Source organism: Pogona vitticeps, chromosome 11, assembly GCF_051106095.1.
Source record: "Pogona vitticeps strain Pit_001003342236 chromosome 11, PviZW2.1, whole genome shotgun sequence".
Taxonomy (NCBI): Eukaryota; Metazoa; Chordata; class Lepidosauria; order Squamata; family Agamidae; genus Pogona; species Pogona vitticeps.
Window position 1 is genome coordinate 25,717,806 of NC_135793.1, and position 17,916 is coordinate 25,735,721.

At 52.3% G+C, this 17,916-nt stretch overlaps 1 protein-coding gene across 2 annotated transcripts in view; it reads left to right on the plus strand.

Annotated features, from left to right (window-relative positions):
* Nucleotides 1–17,390, plus strand: part of TAF1 (TATA-box binding protein associated factor 1) — a 29,836-nt gene extending 12,446 nt beyond the window's left edge. The window contains exons 21-40 of one of the 2 annotated variants that reach the window (XM_072981432.2): nucleotides 477–596; nucleotides 715–890; nucleotides 1,089–1,330; nucleotides 2,455–2,668; nucleotides 3,409–3,574; nucleotides 4,341–4,552; nucleotides 5,021–5,129; nucleotides 6,149–6,247; nucleotides 6,670–6,847; nucleotides 7,780–7,847; nucleotides 8,755–8,877; nucleotides 9,350–9,442; nucleotides 10,378–10,462; nucleotides 10,981–11,048; nucleotides 11,137–11,253; nucleotides 12,479–12,604; nucleotides 13,916–14,014; nucleotides 14,259–14,406; nucleotides 15,584–15,761; nucleotides 16,663–17,390. In XM_072981432.2, the coding sequence (XP_072837533.2) occupies nucleotides 477–596; nucleotides 715–890; nucleotides 1,089–1,330; nucleotides 2,455–2,668; nucleotides 3,409–3,574; nucleotides 4,341–4,552; nucleotides 5,021–5,129; nucleotides 6,149–6,247; nucleotides 6,670–6,847; nucleotides 7,780–7,847; nucleotides 8,755–8,877; nucleotides 9,350–9,442; nucleotides 10,378–10,462; nucleotides 10,981–11,048; nucleotides 11,137–11,253; nucleotides 12,479–12,604; nucleotides 13,916–14,014; nucleotides 14,259–14,406; nucleotides 15,584–15,761; nucleotides 16,663–16,894 (2,853 nt within the window). In that variant the 3' untranslated portion in view covers nucleotides 16,895–17,390. Of the gene's footprint in view, nucleotides 1–473; nucleotides 597–714; nucleotides 891–1,088; nucleotides 1,331–2,454; nucleotides 2,669–3,408; nucleotides 3,575–4,340; nucleotides 4,553–5,020; nucleotides 5,130–6,148; nucleotides 6,248–6,669; nucleotides 6,848–7,779; nucleotides 8,040–8,754; nucleotides 8,878–9,349; nucleotides 9,443–10,377; nucleotides 10,463–10,980; nucleotides 11,049–11,136; nucleotides 11,254–12,478; nucleotides 12,605–13,915; nucleotides 14,015–14,258; nucleotides 14,407–15,583; nucleotides 15,762–16,662 lie in introns of those variants that run through there. The other variant, XM_072981431.2, reaches the window with a different exon arrangement.
* The last annotated feature ends 526 nt before the right edge of the window (nucleotides 17,391–17,916 follow it).

The following is a 17,916-nucleotide window of genomic DNA, read 5'->3' on the forward strand; positions in this document are numbered from 1 at the left end:
GAAGGGTGCTTGCCTTCTTGGAAAAAGCGTCTATCTGCCTTTTAAAAATGATGGCCCTCTTTCTGGTAAAGAAATATAAAACAGCCCTCTGTTTTCTCTGCATATATTCTTCCACTAGTATTTTTATTTGAAATTTGAAATATGTAGGTTTACATTATCTTGCATTAGTTGGTTTTGTTGTTGTCATTCATGCGCAATGAACAATGTAGTGTAATTCAGAGGCAACAAATCAGAAAGGTAAAATAACATGTAACATAGAAGGTGTGTGTTTTTCTTCCCAACTGGTCACATGTTCTCCTGAATTCCTGATTCTTCCCCCTCCTGCTTCAGTCAGAACCCCTGTCTTGAGCACCCAGACACGCCGGGAAGCTGTCTTGATGATAAGATTTTTCTCCCAGTGGCCTTTTTCTGGTGCTGCAAGTGAGCAGAGAAAGAGAGGAGGTCTTGAAGGAAGGGTTTTTCTCCTTTTCAAGCAGGACGACAAGGAGCCACAGCCCGTGAAGAAGACGGTGACGGGGACGGACGCAGATCTCCGGCGCCTGTCTCTCAAAAATGCAAAGCAGCTCCTGCGCAAGTTTGGGGTTCCTGAAGAAGAGGTGGGTCTGAAGTGAAGGGCCTGCTCTGCCTGCCCGCCTTCATCTCCCTCTGCACGGGGGAGAGGTGTGTGTGTGTCCCTGGCAGCCTCTTGCAGTCAGCTGACCTCTCTTCCCTTAGATCAAGAAACTCTCCCGCTGGGAGGTGATCGACGTGGTGCGCACCATGTCCACAGAGCAGGCCCGCTCGGGCGAGGGGCCCATGAGCAAATTTGCCCGCGGGTCTCGCTTCTCGGTAGCCGAACATCAGGAGAGGTATAAAGAGGAGTGTCAGCGCATCTTTGACCTGCAGAACAAGTGAGTGCTCAGCTTGATCCCCCTGACAGGAGACCTCCCGCCGGCCTCTTGCTATGTGCCCCTTCCGGCAAGGGGTCGCCGGATCTCTCCAAAGACTGCTCGAGGGTGCTTTCTCCTCCGGCCTCCTCGTTGTAGCCCCGTGGTGTCTGGGAGGTGGATTTCACCGACTGACCGTGCTGTGGTGGTTTTCTGCTCTAGAGTCCTGGAGTCCACGGAGATCTTGTCCACGGACACCGACAGCAGCTCTGCTGAGGACAGCGACTTCGAGGAGATGGGGAAGAACATTGAGAACATGCTCCAGAACAAGAAGACCAGCTCCCAGCTGTCCCGGGAGAGGGAGGAGCAGGAGCGGAAGGAGCTGCAGCGCATGCTGATGGGCGAGGACAGCGGCAACGACAAGGAGAGGAGCAAGAAGGATCGGAGGGACAAGAAGGGGCTGGGTGGGTCCTCTCGCGCCCGGGGAGGGCAGAGGCCGCCGGAAGGGGCCGCCTCCCACCCCCACGACAGCTCCCCAGCAGGGCCCCTGAGGCGTGCTGCCTCTGGGAAGGGGGGGGGGGCAAGGTAGAGATGGGAAGGCCTGCCCAGGGGGGAGGGGATCAGAAAAATTGGGAAATTCTTTTTGGTGGAAAATTAAAAAAAACCCACAGAGTGTGGAATATGTTCTTTTACAAGGATAAGTAATATGTTTACGACATGGTATTCAAACTATGTAACATGAAGACCTTAATGAAAGACTTCTGAGACTTTGTGTGTGTGGTCTCTAGAGATGTAAAATTTCCCAAAGTTTCCAATCTTTTTGAAAAAAAAAGCAGGTTTTTTTTGGTAAAAATGGAAATGTTCAGAAATTTTACATCTCTTGCAAGGGGTGTGTGGTTTGCTGGAAGTTATATCCTAAAGGAAGAGCATTTCCAAGCTCTAAGATAAAGTCCCCAGACAGGCTTGCAGGAGGGCAGCCGTGGCTGCTGAAGGACATTGGGCGCATGCTCCTGGATTGGTCCCTCTGGCCTAGCATCCTGCCTGGGTGTGTGTGTGTGTGTGTGAGAGAGAGAGAGAGAGAGAGAGAGATCATAGGGTTTCAGGAATCTGCCAATCCTGAGGTAGCTCTTTGCCCCCCTCTGCTCAGGGCCGCCAGCTCTGGCGGGCAGCAGTGATTCTTCTGTGTTTCAGGCAGGATCCGGTCCTTGCCTTCCCTGGAGAGGCCGGGGATGAAATGTGGGCCCTTCTGCACATCCCAGCAGTTGCTTTGCCACAGAGGTGCAGCCCCGCTAGGGGTCTCATGGGAGGAGAATTCCCTGGAGGAGGGTGACGGGGGGGGGGCAGCCTGGAGGTGGATGGGGCAAGGGGTGCAAAGAGGAAAGGGGAGAAAGGGGGGTTCTAGGCAGGTGGGCATTATCTGTAGGTGTGTATGGGGTGCTGAGGCTTGTGGGTCTCGCACGCACCTTGCCCCTAGGGATCTTGCAGAGAAGGCATCTCACCGTCATCAGCCAACCGGAAGGCAGAGGGTGGCGTGCTGGCCTCGGCAATGCCATCCTGTTTTTCCCCCACCCTCTTTTTTTTCTTGCAGCCTCCACTCCAGGAAATCTGGGAAGCTCTCACAAGGATGACGATACGGCCTCCGTGACCAGCCTTAATTCCTCTGCCACTGGCCGCCGCCTGAAAATCTACCGCACCTTTCGGGATGAGGATGGGAAGGAATATGTGAGATGCGAGACCGTCCGCAAGGCGGCCGTCATCGATGCCTACTGCAGGATACGGACCACCAAGGATGATGAGTTCATGTGAGGGCCTTTGCCGAGAGGCTGGCGTCCCTTCAGGGCCCCTGCGGGGTGGCTGAGCGGGGATCCCCTTCTGAGAGCGGAATTGGAGGAAGTGCGAAAGGGTTAGGGCCCTTTGTTCTTCCTAGAATTAAAAAAAAGGAGTCTTTCCTCAAGTTAGCCAGCCCGTAGGAAAAATAAAAACACCTCAGGTGAGGGCAGAGCATTGAAATAAGCAGCAGACATGAGAAATGAAGTAGACTGAACACATGGAAAGGCAGAGTCATGGAACAGAGAGCAGTTTTTTTCATTGAGAAGAAAAAGTTATCGGGGAGGGAATGGATGGTCAAGAGAGCAGGTGTGGCAACAGGTAGACGTGGACCTTGGGTGGCAGAAGCATGGCCCGGGAAGGGGGCCGTGGTCTCCTCTTATCCTGTTGACTGTGTGGCTTTCCTCTTGTCCTGAAACAGGTCTCTGTGCCTGTTCCTGAGGTGCCTCTTTTAGCCTAGGGTTTGTGGGTGTCAGCAGGGGGAGGGGGGGCATGGCGTAATGCAGGAGCCCCGCGTCTCACCTGCAGGGGGTTTCCAGAACAGACCTGAGAGTGTTGGGCGAGGGGGACCACCTGCCTGACCCCGGAATGGATTGTCCGGAGGGCATCCTGTGTCCGCCGTGGAACTTATTTGTAGTCCTCGGTTCGAGAATGGAAGTCGCCTTAAAGGTTTGCCCAACTGAGGCCCCTCAGACCGACACCCTTTGCCTTCCAGCCGGAAGTTTGCTCTCTTCGATGAGCAGCACCGAGAGGAGATGCGGAAGGAGAGGCGCCGGATCCAGGAGCAGCTGAGGCGTCTCAAACGGAACCAGGAGAAGGAGAAACTGAAGGGCCCGCCTGAGAAGAAGCCCAAGAAGATGAAAGAGCGGCCAGACCTGAAGGTGAGGAGGCGTCTGGTCGGCTTCTGCGGCCTTTCTTCTCCCTCCCCTCTCTAAAATCGGAGCAGGGGTATGGCTTTTGGGCCTGTGAAGGTCCCAGACCCATGAACGTCCCAGAACGCCTTGGTCGGTGTGTGTCTTGGCCGGGTTTCTGTCGGGGGGGGGGGGATGACTTTGGGGCCCTGTCACCTCCTCTCACCATCCCTTAGGCCCAAAAGAAGTGGTATCCGTTCAGCAAGGGAGGCAACCAGGAACCTTCCTTAATTAGCAGTCTTGGTTTAGACTGGTTTTTCTGAATCTGGGCTTCGTTAGGACACGGCCTGGATTTTTTTCCTCTTTTCTGAGCACAGCCAGCGTGGCCTCAAACTGCGCCTGAGCTGCTCGAAAGCCCCAAGCTCCCCCCCCCCCCCCCCGACGGGACAGCGGGCTGTGCCTTTGTAACCAGGAATGAATGCATGGCCTGGCTTGGCAGGGGAAAAGCCCCCTCGTTCCTCATCATCCTGCCTGTGCTTACTGAGTCTCAGATAGTTGCACGCTGGACTCAAAGACTTGCTCTTCAGAAAGGGGAAGCCGCTTGTCTGCCAAGGTCTCTGACAAGCCGTTTAAGGGCCACGGCGGGTGGTTTGCTTGATCCCAGATCTTCCTCAGCCCAGTTCCTGATTTGGCCGGCGCTGGGGCTGCCGCCCAGCCCTTGAGGGGGGGGTATGGAGTGGGGGCTGCCTGTTCTGCTTGCTCTCCTGGCCCCTCACAGCGCCTTCCTTTGCTGCAGCTAAAGTGTGGGGCTTGTGGGGCCATCGGGCACATGAGGACCAACAAGTTCTGCCCCCTCTACTACCAAACCAATGCTCCACCCTCCAACCCGGTGGCCATGACTGAGGAGCAGGAGGAGGAGCTGGAGAAGACGGTCATTCCCAATGACAACGAAGAGCTGATCAAAGTGGAGGGGACCAAGATCGTCTTGGGGAAGCAGCTCATCGAGAGGTGAGGAGGGAGAAGGAGGGGCTCGTGGCTTCCCCGCCGCTGAAGGTGTGGGCGCCCACTTCCCCTGCAAACACACCTGTTGCTTTAAAGAGTCACTGGGTTACAGATCCTGTTTTCCTCTTGTAAAAGGGGAGCTGTGTTTTCCAACAAGGCGTGTCTGTATTTACTTACATTGTTAATTTTTCACCTCTGCCAAACTCCCTGGGCAGGAAACCGATAAAATGAAACCATTACTGTTCCAAAACTGTACATTTAAACACATGAAGAGAAGGTGGTTCATGTCTTTACTGGACTGGCAGTGGCTGCTGGGATCTTGACTATAAGATAAAGAGGGTCATTTTCCATTGAACATTCAGAAGAGCGAATGGCCTTTGAAATGTATACTTGGTGCTCAGCTAGTCCCTGCAGGAGGTAATTTCTCTCTCTCTCTTCAACCTCAATCATGCCCCCCCCCCCCCCCCATTACAGCGCTGATGAGGTTCGCCGGAAGTCTTTAGTCCTGAAGTTCCCGAAACAGCAGCTTCCGCCAAAGAAAAAACGGCGTGTTGGAACCACAGTTCACTGTGACTATTTGAACGTAAGCACCCTACGTTCTCCTCTTGTGAGAGCTGTCTGGGAGGCCATGCCACTGCCATCAGCCTCACTCTGCACTATATTGGTTATTTTCAGCCTTTGTTTTAACAAGATCTGAATATTCTGTTTGTTTGTTTGGCTTTAATACCCCATCTGGCTTCCAGGGCCAATCTGGGTGGTTTGCAACTAAAAAACAGAGAAACAATAATATGAAACGATAAACACAATAACCATCAAATTCAAAATTAAACATCAAATAAACATAAACTGGCAGCATAAGTAAAAACTAAAAATAATTAGGATAATTTAAAGGCAAGATATCAGAATAGGTCATATAAAGCACTGAAAACCGCTCCGAGACCTTTAGGCAGTGTGGGCAGCATATAAGTTAAATAAATAAAATAAAATAAATGGTCACTGCGTTAGGATATTGAATACTCTGGAAAAGCCTGCATGAAAAGCCACGTTTTCAGTGATCCTTTAAAGCTTCCTAGTGGAGGGACTAGGGGAACTTCAGGTGGGGGATTGTTCCAAAAATGGGACAAGAAGGCCTGTTTTTTGGTCTTCTCTTTCTGGGCCTCTCGTGCAGGTCCGTGTTCTCAACTGCCCAGCCTGGGAAGATGGTGTGGAATGGGCAGGATCTCCTGGGAAGGAGGCGTCTCCCCCCCCCCCCGCCTCCCCTCTGGGGTGACTGTAACTTTGAATGAATTTCTAGTTTTCAATTTGCTGTTATGCCTTACAGTACTATGTTTTATTTTTTTATTTTCAAACCTTGACAAATTGTTGTCTGGCACTTCGAGGAAAGAGTTTGTTGTAAACTAATAAATGCAAGCAAGAAACAAATAAATGGCGTAACTTACATCCCCCAGGAGAACGGGGTGTGGCTCAGAACTAGGACGAAAGAGCAAAATCTGCCAAGATGGATTGTAGCCTTGAAGAAGTTCTGCTTTAGGATCTGCCAAGACCCAAGGTGGGGGGGGGGGGGTCGGAAGGGCTGTTCACGTCCACTTCTGTCTCTTTCAGCGGCCGCACAAGTCCATCCATCGACGGCGCACGGACCCCATGGTGACGCTGTCCTCTGTGCTGGAAAGCATTATCAACGACATGCGAGACCTTCCCAATGTGAGAACTTTTTTGGTGGAGGGGGGGAGTGAGATTTGGTTGCAGGGGCAAGATGATTTGAGGAAGTCCGGATTATGGGGAGAACTTGGCCTGGCATCCCTGGGAGGGCCAGCGGCTGTGCTGGTAGGACTTGCAGTTTAGCAACGTATGGAGGGTCAGAAGATGCTTCCAGCCCCATATTCTTCTGTGTACCTGTGGATCCACTTCCATTTGGCCCAGCAGAGCCGCTCTTGGACTCTTAAAGCAACGACACAACTTAAAATTCAGAAAGGAAAGGAGGACTCTGTTGGTCGTGTTTAGGTGGTTTGCTTGCAACAGGCTTGGTGTTTTGGTTTTTGTTTTTGCTTGGAAAAAGCAAAAGTGTCAGGCAGCCGGCAGCTGACCTTCTCCCTCTGTTTGCCCAACCTCTTATCCTCCGGCAGACATACCCTTTCCACCAGCCTGTTAATGGGAAAGTGGTGAAAGATTATTACAAGATCATCACCAAGCCCATGGACCTGCAGACGCTGCGCGAGAATGTCCGCAGACGCCTCTACCCCTCGCGGGAGGAATTCCGAGAACACCTGGAGCTGATTGTGAAGAACAGCGCGACCTACAACGGTAGGCCTGGCCTGGCCCATTTCTCCCTCCCTCCCTCTTCACCTACCCTCCTAGGCATGGATGCTAGAGGTTCTGGCTTGGGGAGGGCACGTGTATCGGCTGTAATGGCAGCTGTGAAGCTCCTTTTGAACCGAGGACAGAGAGGGAGGTGCGGATAGAGAGGGGCCTTCCCATGGTGCCTTCCCTTGAAGTGACCGGCTTTGTCCTCAAAAGCCTTTTCTCCTCCTCCTCCTCCTCCTTTGGGAGGGAGTCTGTCTAATTGTTCCCCCAGCAGGCCCTAAATTACTTCTCCTTGATGTCCTGCTTTCCTCTTCTCTGAATCTCACTCTGAAGGCTTTCTCCTTTCTATGCCTAATCTTGTCTTTTGCCCCTGTTGTAAAATCCCAGCCCCCCCCCCCCCCATGTGTATAATTTTCTGCTAGAGAGCCGGATGCTTGAAGGGGGAGGCCTAGAACGAAACCGGAGCAGTTCTTGTCCCTCCCTCCTTTGGCTTCCTTCTTTCTGGGCAGCTTGGATCTCCCCGTAGCTGTTGGAAGGTTGCAGGGGGTGAGTGGAGCATCCCGTTAGTGTTGCTGGCGCTCTGTGACACCAGGAGGACTGCAGATTGTGAGGCCAGAGTGCTCTCTGGAGCGCCTTGGTGACTCTTAAAGTGGACCTTTCAGACGAGTGTGGATGGGACTTGCTGTGCAGCGCTTGAATGTTTATAACCTTTCTTTCAGCACAGCAGGGCCCTCGAGACAGCTCACAACGTAACATTTATTTTTAAAAAATGCTTTCTATTGACTACAATAACAGTGTTAAAATCCCTGCATAAGGGGTCGTGAAAGCCAAGGGTAGAAAAAGCCCCAGAATCAAACCCACAGGATGGGCTGTGGAGGCCCCTCTCCCGTTGCTCCGTCCTGCCCTGAACGTGGTTGCCGGTGTGTTTGCAGGGCCGAAGCACTCCCTGACCCAGATCTCTCAATCCATGCTGGACCTCTGTGACCAGAAGCTGAAAGAGGCAAGTGACGTCTTGGCTGGGCTGCTGAGGTGGGGAGGGAACGCAGGGGACGCTGAGCCTCAGAGCACTGGGCTTTGCCAAGGAGGGGGAGGGCATTTTCAGGCTGGAGCAGAAATCCTCTTCATGTTCTTCACTGACTTGGGTGGGTGGGAACTGTTGAAAGGGCCACCCAGATGATCTGCTGGCTGTCTTCCTTTCGTCCCTTGCCGTGCCCACGGGGGGGGGGGGGGGGAGGATGCTGCTCTTCAGGCCCTCCCTTGATTTCCCAAAGAACAGATTCCGAAGGAAACTGGCCCTGTTACCTGCATGCAAAAGAGGAACAAAAGTCACATACCTTTTTAAAAAATTTTATGTTTTTGGACATTCCTTATGGCTACAGCCAGGAAATTAGACCCTAAGGCCTAAATCCAGTTGGTGTGACTAATTAGGCTATGCCCCACTAGCAGGGCCGGCCTCCCCTTGGGCAGCTGATCGGGTGGGTCTGGCTTTGTCTGGGACTCACACCTGAAGGTGGGTCATGTTCGTAAAAGAATGCGTCGTCATCTTGCCCAAACGGGAAGGGAACGTGGCTTTTCAAAACAGCCGTGTGTCTGCATGGAAAGGGAAATCCCCTGTCACAGGGGGTTGTGAAAAATAAAGGACTTTCTCCAGTCCTGTTAATTCCGCAGAAAATCAGCCAAATGTTGCCGGAACATTCTGGGAGCTGTTTTGCTTCGAATTGATGGATGAAGGAAGCCAACCACCGTGTGTTGTCCCCTGTGGGTGGGTGTGCATCTGGCAAACCCCGATGAATTCCATGGGAACAGAAGATGTTGAAGCCACGCTCCGTGGTTGGTAGGGAGGCAGGTCAGGGGGCGGGTGAGAGCTTTGAAATTCAGTGCCTTTCTGTCCCTTGGTGCCGTTTCAGAAAGAAGATAAGCTGGCTCGTTTGGAGAAGGCGATCAACCCCCTCCTGGATGATGATGACCAAGTAGCCTTCTCTTTTATTCTGGACAACATTGTCACGCAGAAGATGATGGCGGTTCCAGATGTATGTGGGTGGGCCTCTGCCGGGTGATGGTTTGCGGGCTGGAGAAGAAGACAGGAGCCTGGGGGTTGGAGTGCTGTTGGCAGAAGGGCAGAGCGGGAGGAGGCTTATCCTGGGAGCAGGGCAGCAGACGGAGCAGATGAGAAGGTCGGTGACCAGGAAAGGAACGCCTGGCTATCCTTGCTCACCCATGTCCGTTTTCCCTTTTGACCCAGGGAGCATCTCCGTCTCTGGCCCAATTTGTTCTAAAGGACTTTGGTCTTGAGCAGAATTTCAGCTTTTAACAAAGGCTGGGCTTTCTTGGGTTTACCTTGTATTTACCACCGCCACCCCAGGAATTGGGGATTTTAGGAGATCACGGGCAAGGAAAGTGGTCTCCTGGTTCCAGCTGGACGGTGCACAAAAGCGTTTCCGGCGGACTTGGAGGACCCTTGATTTTTCCACATTATTTCTCTGTGCTCTTATTGCTTTGCAGTCCTGGCCCTTTCATCATCCTGTTAACAAGAAATTCGTGCCAGATTATTACAAAGTTATTGTCAACCCAATGGACCTGGAGACCATCCGCAAGGTGTGTCCTGTACCGGTTGCTGGAGGTCTGTCTGATAACGGCGGTGCCTCAAAACTGGGATGACTAAAGGCAAAGCATGCTGCTGATTGACGGCCCATAGTGCTCGAAGCCCTCTCTGGGTGGTTTACAAATTAATGATGCAGGCTACACATTGCCCCCCCCCCCAGTGAGCTGGGTACTCATTTGCGCGACCTCGTAAGGATAGAAGGCCGAGGCAGGCTTGAGCTGGCTACCTGGGATGGAACCCCCGATCGTGAGCACAGTTTCGGCTGCAACATAGCAGCTTTAACCGCTGCGCCATGAGGCTCCACAAGGATGACAAAAGCAAAACTCTCTCTGTGTGTTGCTTTTGAAGCAACGAGACTGAACACACAGCAAACTTCCCAACCAAGGAAGCACCAATAAAATGCTTGCCTGCCTGCTTGCATGCAGTAGCTTCCTAGGAAGGGAAATCGCAAACCTCCTGACTGGTTTGCCCCCTGACCTTTCTCTCAGATGGGCGGCAGTATTTTAAATGCCAGGTCAAGTATCAAGAATAGAACTGCTGTGTGGACACGTGATCTGCACGGAGGTGATTCCACGTCTCTATTAGATGTCATAGATCAGGGTGGAAGCCAAACAAAGGGGCAAGTCCTTGAAGGCCATCTTCTCTTGTTGGCTGTTCCGTCTGGGACAGGGAGCCCCTTCTCGGGGGGGGGGGAGAGGCCCACCAGGGCCCTGGAGTGCAAGGAAGGAGGTCAAGTAGGGAGGGGATTTCCCTCCCTTTAGGACTTCTCGTAGAACAAATTTAGCACTCCGCAGTGTTGATTTTACTATTTAATTAAAGCATTTTTATTCCACCTTTCTCCTTAAAAAGGACTCAAGGTGGAAGAAGTTCCCTTGAAGTTTCCACAGTGATCCAGGCTCCTGCTTTATCTCCTGTTAATTTATTCTAGAACATCTCCAAGCACAAGTATCAGAACCGAGAGGTCTTTCTGGATGACGTGAAGCTCATCCTCACCAACAGCATCAAATACAATGGTGAGGCCTCTCTCTTTCTCCCATTTGCGGCCCTCAGACTGAGAAGGGTCTCAGGGATAAACCAGAGATACTTCTGCCTCCATCTTGGAACAAAGTCTCTTGCGGCCAGTTCCTTTTCCCTCTGGGATCTCTGCTCCGCTCCTTTGGCTTCCTGGGCCCCATCTTTTTTGGGGGATGGGCCTGGACAGATGGGAGGACTGGCTGTTTTGACAGTTCTGGAGCTTAAAGCTTAAGGACACGTTAGTGCGAACATCTGCCTGCTTTTGTGAATGAAGTAGTTTTCTAGGAAAGGAGAGTCTTTGAGTGATACCATCGAGGGTTGTAACAAAGTGCCCTGGGCGAGACAGATCTGCCCGGGAGAGGATGATGCACGTCACAAGGGGAAGCTTACCCAGTTCTTGGCTTTGGGGGCATGGAAGGGAGCCACAGCGGGGTGGGTTGCTTATTATGCGGTGGCGTTTACGGAGCTTCGAGGCACCAGGAAGCCGCCACTGGGGAGGACCTGCTTTTTGTTTCAGGGCCGGACAGCCAGTACACCAAAACAGCTCAAGAGATTGTCAACATCTGTTACCAGACTCTAGCAGAGGTAAGCGGCCCGCCACCCTCCACCTACCCAGAGGTGCGTCAGTGCTGGAGGGGTCCCAGTGCATGTTCTCTCTCTGCCCGTTCTTTAGTATGACGAGCACTTGACCCAGCTGGAGAGGGACATCTCCACAGCGAAGGAGGCAGCCCTGGAGGAGGCAGATCTGGAGAGTTTGGACCCAATGACCCCAGGCCCCTATACGCCCCAGGTGAGCGCCTGGCCAGAGCGGCCTGCTTGGGGGCCCTTCCCTCCTCTTGAGCACCTCGCCCAGCAGCAGGCTCTGGGGAGAGCGCAGGGGCTTCTGGAATGGGGAGGAGCCTCTCCAAGGGCTTTCTCCCCTCGGCCATCGCAGCCCGCTATAGCCCTTCCACAGATGTGCCCAGTCCCCATGTCCCTAGCCAGGCAGAGATGTGGAACAAGTGTCCTGGGGCCTGGCCCCTGACTTCCTCCGGAGCAGCTGGACCTTCAGCCTGCCATCCAGTTCCTGACCGATTCAAGGACTGCAGCGGAAGCTGGTAGAAGACCCCCCCCCCCTTTCTCTCTCTTCTGGCTTCTGACACTCATTTGCAAGATGGTTTTTCTGTGCCTTGCTAGGCTCAAGCGAGGCACCTGCTCTAATTTGCAGTTGCCTAGCAATCGCTCTGCTTCTTTGCAAGATGTGGAGCTGGCTGTTGGTTTGCCCAGCAGCTGCTGCATTGCAGAAACTAGTTCATTGCTTTGCCCGTCGTTCTGTCATCCCTTCCTCCTGTGAAGAGTTGTCTTGGGCCGTGTCTTCGTAGCAAGAAGTCCAGATAAATTGCTTTGTTTCTGAAAAAGAGCAAATGCACCCCCCCCCCCCCAAGCAGTCCTGGATCCAGGGCAGGAGGGACTATGTAGCACCCGCCGCTACTCCTTATTCAGTCCTTTTTCCTGTGCGTGTTGTTAAGGGGAACCCTCCTTCCTTCCCTCCTCTAGCAACGTCCCTTGGGTGGGGTGGGTGGCAATGAACTGACAGATGACAGTGGAAGGAATGCAGTCCATGGATCCGGACTGTCGTGAGTCCGCATCAGAGCTTGGAAAGAATGCATTATGTTTTACATGTTGCCATTAAAAGGGTTGCCTTCATGTTAAGCAGGGGGACAGGCAAACCGCTGCATTAAGCCTTTCCAAAAGATTTTTTTTCACCCTAGACCATTCCCTGTCTGTCAGGGTGACCTACATCACACTGTTGTTGGGAGGATAAAGTGGGAAAGAGGAGAACCACATATAGGCAGTCGTCTTGAGCTCAGTGGGGGGAAAAGCGTAGTGTGGCAATAGAAGTGGTAAATAAACCTGTCAGAGGGCATAGAAAGAAAGCTGGTGCCAGCCCGTGTTTCGATGTAAAGCAGCTTCCTAGGCTGATGGTTCCTTCTGTGTATGTGACTTGGATCTTCTCCCTCTCAAACGCATGTTAGCCACCAGATCTCTATGACACCAACACATCACTGAGCATGTCCCGGGATGCTTCTGTCTATCAGGACGAGAGCAATCTGTCTGCCCTGGACACTCCCACGACCACCCCTGAGAAGCAAGGAGTGCAGGTGAGAGGCGTGGCGAGGAGGAGGAGGCAGCCTCAAAGATCTCTGGTGAAAAAGTGGGCGGGTGGATGAGGGCTAGAGGGGAGCAGCTTCTGTCCCCTGTGCCCCCCCCCCGGGTGTTTGGTAGAACCTGTGCAGAATCTTGCAACGGGCAGGCGGTAGCCCATCTTATGGCATAGTTGTGCCCAGTCAAGAGAATGGAGATGGAGTGCCGCTCACGACGGTCTCCCTGTAAGACTGCTCGGTAAAATTGCAATTATTGGGATCTCTGGGGCGGGTGTGTGTGTGTGTGCATGTGTCTGCGCCTGCCTGTAACAACTGCTTTGTTAGACAAAGCCTCAAAAAAGGGCCGTGTGTCCTGTTCTTTTTATGAATTTCTGTGGAGAACAGGTGAGGCCAAACGCCTCGCAAACCCAGCCTCCTGACTTTGATTTAGCTTACTTAGTGAAGATGGAGGTCGAGGCTGTTGTAGAATGTAGGCCTCTGGAAGGGGCATTTGCTGAGCAGCGAGATGCCAGAGGAAGGGCAGGTGTTTGGTTGGTCTTCCCTGGTGTCACCTGGAGCCTCAGCCTCTCCAGGCTAGAGATCCAGAGGATGATGGGTCCTGTGGCCGTATCTTTGTGGGGGGTGCTTTCCTGGTAGATGCATGGCAGAGAGGCCTGGGCCAGAGAAAAAGGCTGGCCGGCAGGCGAGCGGGTCCTGGATCACCTGGTCGAAACATATTTCTGTGGTTTGTTTCTTGGTGTGTCAGGCATACATGTGGAATGATCTGGACCAGAAAAGGTATGGGGGACGGGGAGAGAGGGATGCATAAATGTCAAGTGAATGTTCCCAAAAAACAAAAGCCAAACCCAGACGCTGGAAGTTTGCCTTCAGCAGGAATTAGCAAATCGCCCTGTGTTACTTCTGTGTCATGAGTGGGATACAGGTAGGTTTTGCCTGCTGGGTGTGACTTTCCACTCCCACCCCTGGCACCTGCCTTTCCAGGGAGGAGACTCTAGAGAGACCGGGGAATCGTGTGTCCATAGAAAAAGGAGGCTCCCGCACCGTGTCCTAACAGAGACCTAGCATTTCAGAGGTTGCGATACGATCTCGCCCTTTTGAGCGTGATGCCATGGAGGAGTGTAGACAGGCATTTCTGTCGGAGAGGAAGAACTTTGCGCCGGGCAGTCTCTCGGGACAGGCAGGGAAGTGTCACAGAGCCGTGGTGGATTTCTTCCATTGTGGCGGGACGGCTTGCCTGCCTCAGAGAGCGTTTGTCTCGTCCGTGGCTGTTCGTGCCTCAACCGTGTTGTCTCTGTGTTCCTCACTCAGATCCGGCAGGGCCGAGGTAGGCTGGGCGAGGAAGACTCTGACGTAGATATTGAAGGGTTTGATGAGGATGAGGATGGGAAACCTAAGACTCCGGCCCCAGTGAGTATCTTTGATCCCATCTTTAGTGTCTTGGTTGACCTTCTGCTCTTGGGGCAGAAGCTGTGCAGTGCAGGGCTCCTCGGAGTGACGCTAGCGGCAGCGTGTGGGATGCGAGCTAGACCCTTCCACTTTTAGAAAGAGGCGGCCTTGCCAGTGAACGGTGTCAGTGGACAGCCAGAGGTGTGCTTCGCCCGCCAGCCCCTCCTGGCCTCCTTTTGTACCCCTGAACGTTCTGCTGTGGCAGGAAGTGGAAGACGGCGACAGGGACCTGGCTGACGAGGAAGAGGGCTCGGCCCAGCCACCGCAGGCCAGCGTGCTCTATGAGGACTTGCTCATGTCGGACGGGGAGGACGACGACGGCAGCGACGAGGAAGGCGATAACCCGTTCTCGTGTAAGTTGCCACTTCTTTGCCCGTAGAAACAAGCGTGATGTGAATCCAGGCAAAACTACTCGATGGGTCAATGGTGTGACTTAGGATCAGGCTGCTTTTTTGAGACCAGCGTGCCTTCCTGAACACATCGGAAGTCGTCTGATGTCAGAAGCTAGACAGGGTCAGGTGTGGCCAATATCAGAATGAGAGGCCTCAGGAGAATAATATTTATCATTTATTCATTTATTTATTATTTCTGAGCCTGTGTGGGACCCTCAAAGCAATGCACAACCAGAAGAAGAGAATACACTCCTTAAAACTGATTTTAAAAAACCCAATGAAAAACACCTTTAAAAGTTCCAGGGAGTGTTAGAGCTCTCCAACTGAGGCTAGGAAATAATCCTGCCTGAAACACTGGCAAGTTGCAACTGTAAGTTGGAGCTTATGGGACTGGGTTAGAGAGACCAGTAAGTAGACTGAAGGGATGTGGGTGGCGCTGCGGGTTAAACCGCAGAAGCCTCCGTGCTGCAAGGTCAGAAGACCAGCCGTTGTAAGATCGAATCCACGCGATGGAGTGAGCTCCCATTGCTCGTTCCAGCTTCAGCCAACCTAGCAGTTCAAAAGCACGTAAAAATGCGAGTAGATAAATAGGTACCACCTTGGTGGGAAGGTAACGGCGTTCTTTGTCTAGTCGCGCTGGCCACGTGACCACAGAAAGTGTCTATGGACAAACGCTGGATCTATGGCTTGGAGATGGGGATGAGCACCGCGCCCTAGAGTCGGACACGACTGGACTAAATGTCAAGGAGGAACCTTTAAGCAGACTGATTCAGGAGGCAGCTTCCCCTTTCCTGTCCATTTGAGTCTCCGTTGCATGTCCAGGACACAGAGACCAGGGCAGTATTCCCTCCTGCCTCCACAACTTGATAAAATAGTTTGTAGGCCAGTGAAATGGGTGACCCTTGGTGCCCACCAGCTGGAGATGTGGATCAAGCAATCACTGGAGCAAACCTAGAATATACCACGCGGGATGAAAATGTATTTATTGGATGGATGGGTGAATTACTGTATATATATTACTGTAATGCTGCTGCGGAGATGCATGTTGTGGGAGTTGGCTGTGTTGACGAAGAGGAGAAAGTTTTTGCTTGTAAGAGAGGAAGCGTCTCACGGGTGATTCTTCCCTGTCATCACCCAGCGATTCAGCTGAGCGAAAGTGGGAGTGATTCAGATGTTGAGCCTGGGGCCATGAGACCAAAGCAGCCTCACGTGCTTCAGGAGAATACTCGGATGGGCATGGATAACGAAGAGAGCATGATGTCCTATGAGGGAGCTGGAGGGGAGACCTCACACGCCATGGAGGACAGCAATGCCAGGTAACTCTAGGCGAACCTTTTCTGGCGGGAGCCTTAAGGGGAAGAATCCCTAGGGAGAATGTCTCTCTCTGTCTGTCTCTCTCTCTCTCTCAAAAGAAGGATGGCCGTGCCACAGCTGGAGGGGAACCCTCCTTTTGGCTCTGTTGCTTGAACACCAGCGGGAGAGCCATGGTGCCATTGCTAGACCTAATTAATGTCACCAAACTGAAACCTAAAGAAATACATAAAAGCTGAATAGGAGCCTGGTTTCCTTGCAGAAATGAGTTACAATCCTAGTTACAGTCAGTGTAACCTGGACCAGTGTTTCCTTTTCTTCAATGTGTTGTTTTTTATTTGTTTTTTAAAGATTTATAGAGAGAGAGAGAATAAAGCATTGAGATTGCCACATGGGATGGTACCCAAAGTAGATTTTTCAACAGCATTTGATCATTGCTCAGAAGTGGCTTATTCTGATTTCAAAAAAGACCATAGACAGATATTTAGATACTTGGTCGGTGCAGGGCATCTTGGTCTCTTGGTGTTGTACACATCAGGTTCTCTTCCCTACAACGCTTACACAATCACATTCTGCACAATAACAACAGTGTGGTATCTTGTGAGTAGAATGATCATTTCCTAGCTGTGTGTTTTTGTGCTTTGGGGGTAGGGTTTGGGTTTTTTTTTGATGCAACAGAGACATACATCAAGGGGTGGTGGGTGCAAATTGTGCAGAGATATTATTTCTGTTGAAACGACATTGTGCAAGAAAGCACAAAGGTGACTCTCGTGTCTTCATTTCTGCGTGAGGCGCCGCATTCGCCTTGCTCCGGCACCTGTTCATCCACCCATCGGCTTTCTCTCCTTGAAGTGCAAGGCACTCGGGAAAAATAAGGAAGCTTCTTTTTCTCTCTTCCCCTTTCAGTTACGGCAGCTATGAGGAACCCGGCCCAAAGTCCAATACTCGAGATACCAGTTTCAGTAGCATGGCGGGCTACGAAATCTCTGAGGAAGAGGACGAGGAGGAGGAGGAAGAAGAAGAGGAACAGCGGTGTGGTCCCAGTGTGTTAAGTCAGGTTCCTCTGTCAGAAGATGAGGAAGACAGTGAGGACTTCCATTCCATTGGAGGAGACAGTGATCTGGACTCGGACGAGTAAGGCCACTTCCCAAGCGGCTGATGAGCGAGGATTTTGGACCAGTAACCAAGCCTTCCAGGACTTGACATACAAGAGCTTTCTGTTTGTTCTCCACTTGAAAGGTGGATTTGGACACTCTGTGCCATGAAAGACAATGATGTTCTTCCTACTCCTGCTTTCTTTCTTCCTAAGTCAGTATTGTGTGTGGGTGTGAGTGTACATATTTATGGTTACCATGAACTGAATGTTTCTTTTCTTTTTTCTTCCATGCAAGGAATTCTGCTAAAGCACCTGTTTTGACATTTGTCGGCTTCTTCCTATTTGTAATATTGTGCCCCTGGCAGGTTGAAAACATTACAAACTTGGGAGCTCAGGTGGCCCACGGGCGCCGTACCTGTTTGACCATAACATCATTACGCTGCCAAGTGAGGAGGTTGCAGGTCACCGGCTGCATTTGCAGCTGAGGAACAAGCACGTCAAAACATTTCCCTAGACTGTGAATAAACCTGTTTGTGTAAACACCGCCTGATGTGTGTTTGTGGTTGCAGGAGAGAGCTGCCGCGAAGCCTTCTGTTGAGATGGACTTTGCTGAACTGGGAGCCGAGGATCCTCCTCTTCAAGCCACCCACAAGCTGCTCTTTCAGGGCTGGAGGAGTACGTAGTATGGCGTGTAGTAGTGGACCTGGGAGACGCAGGGCCGAGACCGGACGGCGCTCTGGGGGACTGAGTGACCCATTCATGGGATCACTGCTGGACAAGGGCCGCTGGGGAGGCATCTAGGCCCCTCCCTGGCTCAGGCCACCACAATGCCGGGAAAGCCAGGTGGGGGGATTGGGATGCCTCCCGAGAGGAAGGACGGGGCGGCGGGGGGGGGGGGGAGAATGAGGGATTGGCAGCCTCTCTTCTCCCTTCCACCAAGGGCAATAATCCAGTCTTGCAAACCGTCCCCCCCACCCCGCAATACCTGCCAGGGGCTCTAGGCAAGGCATTTGGGGCGGGGGGGGGGGAACTTCTTTATGAGAACCTTCGCCCTGATCCAACAA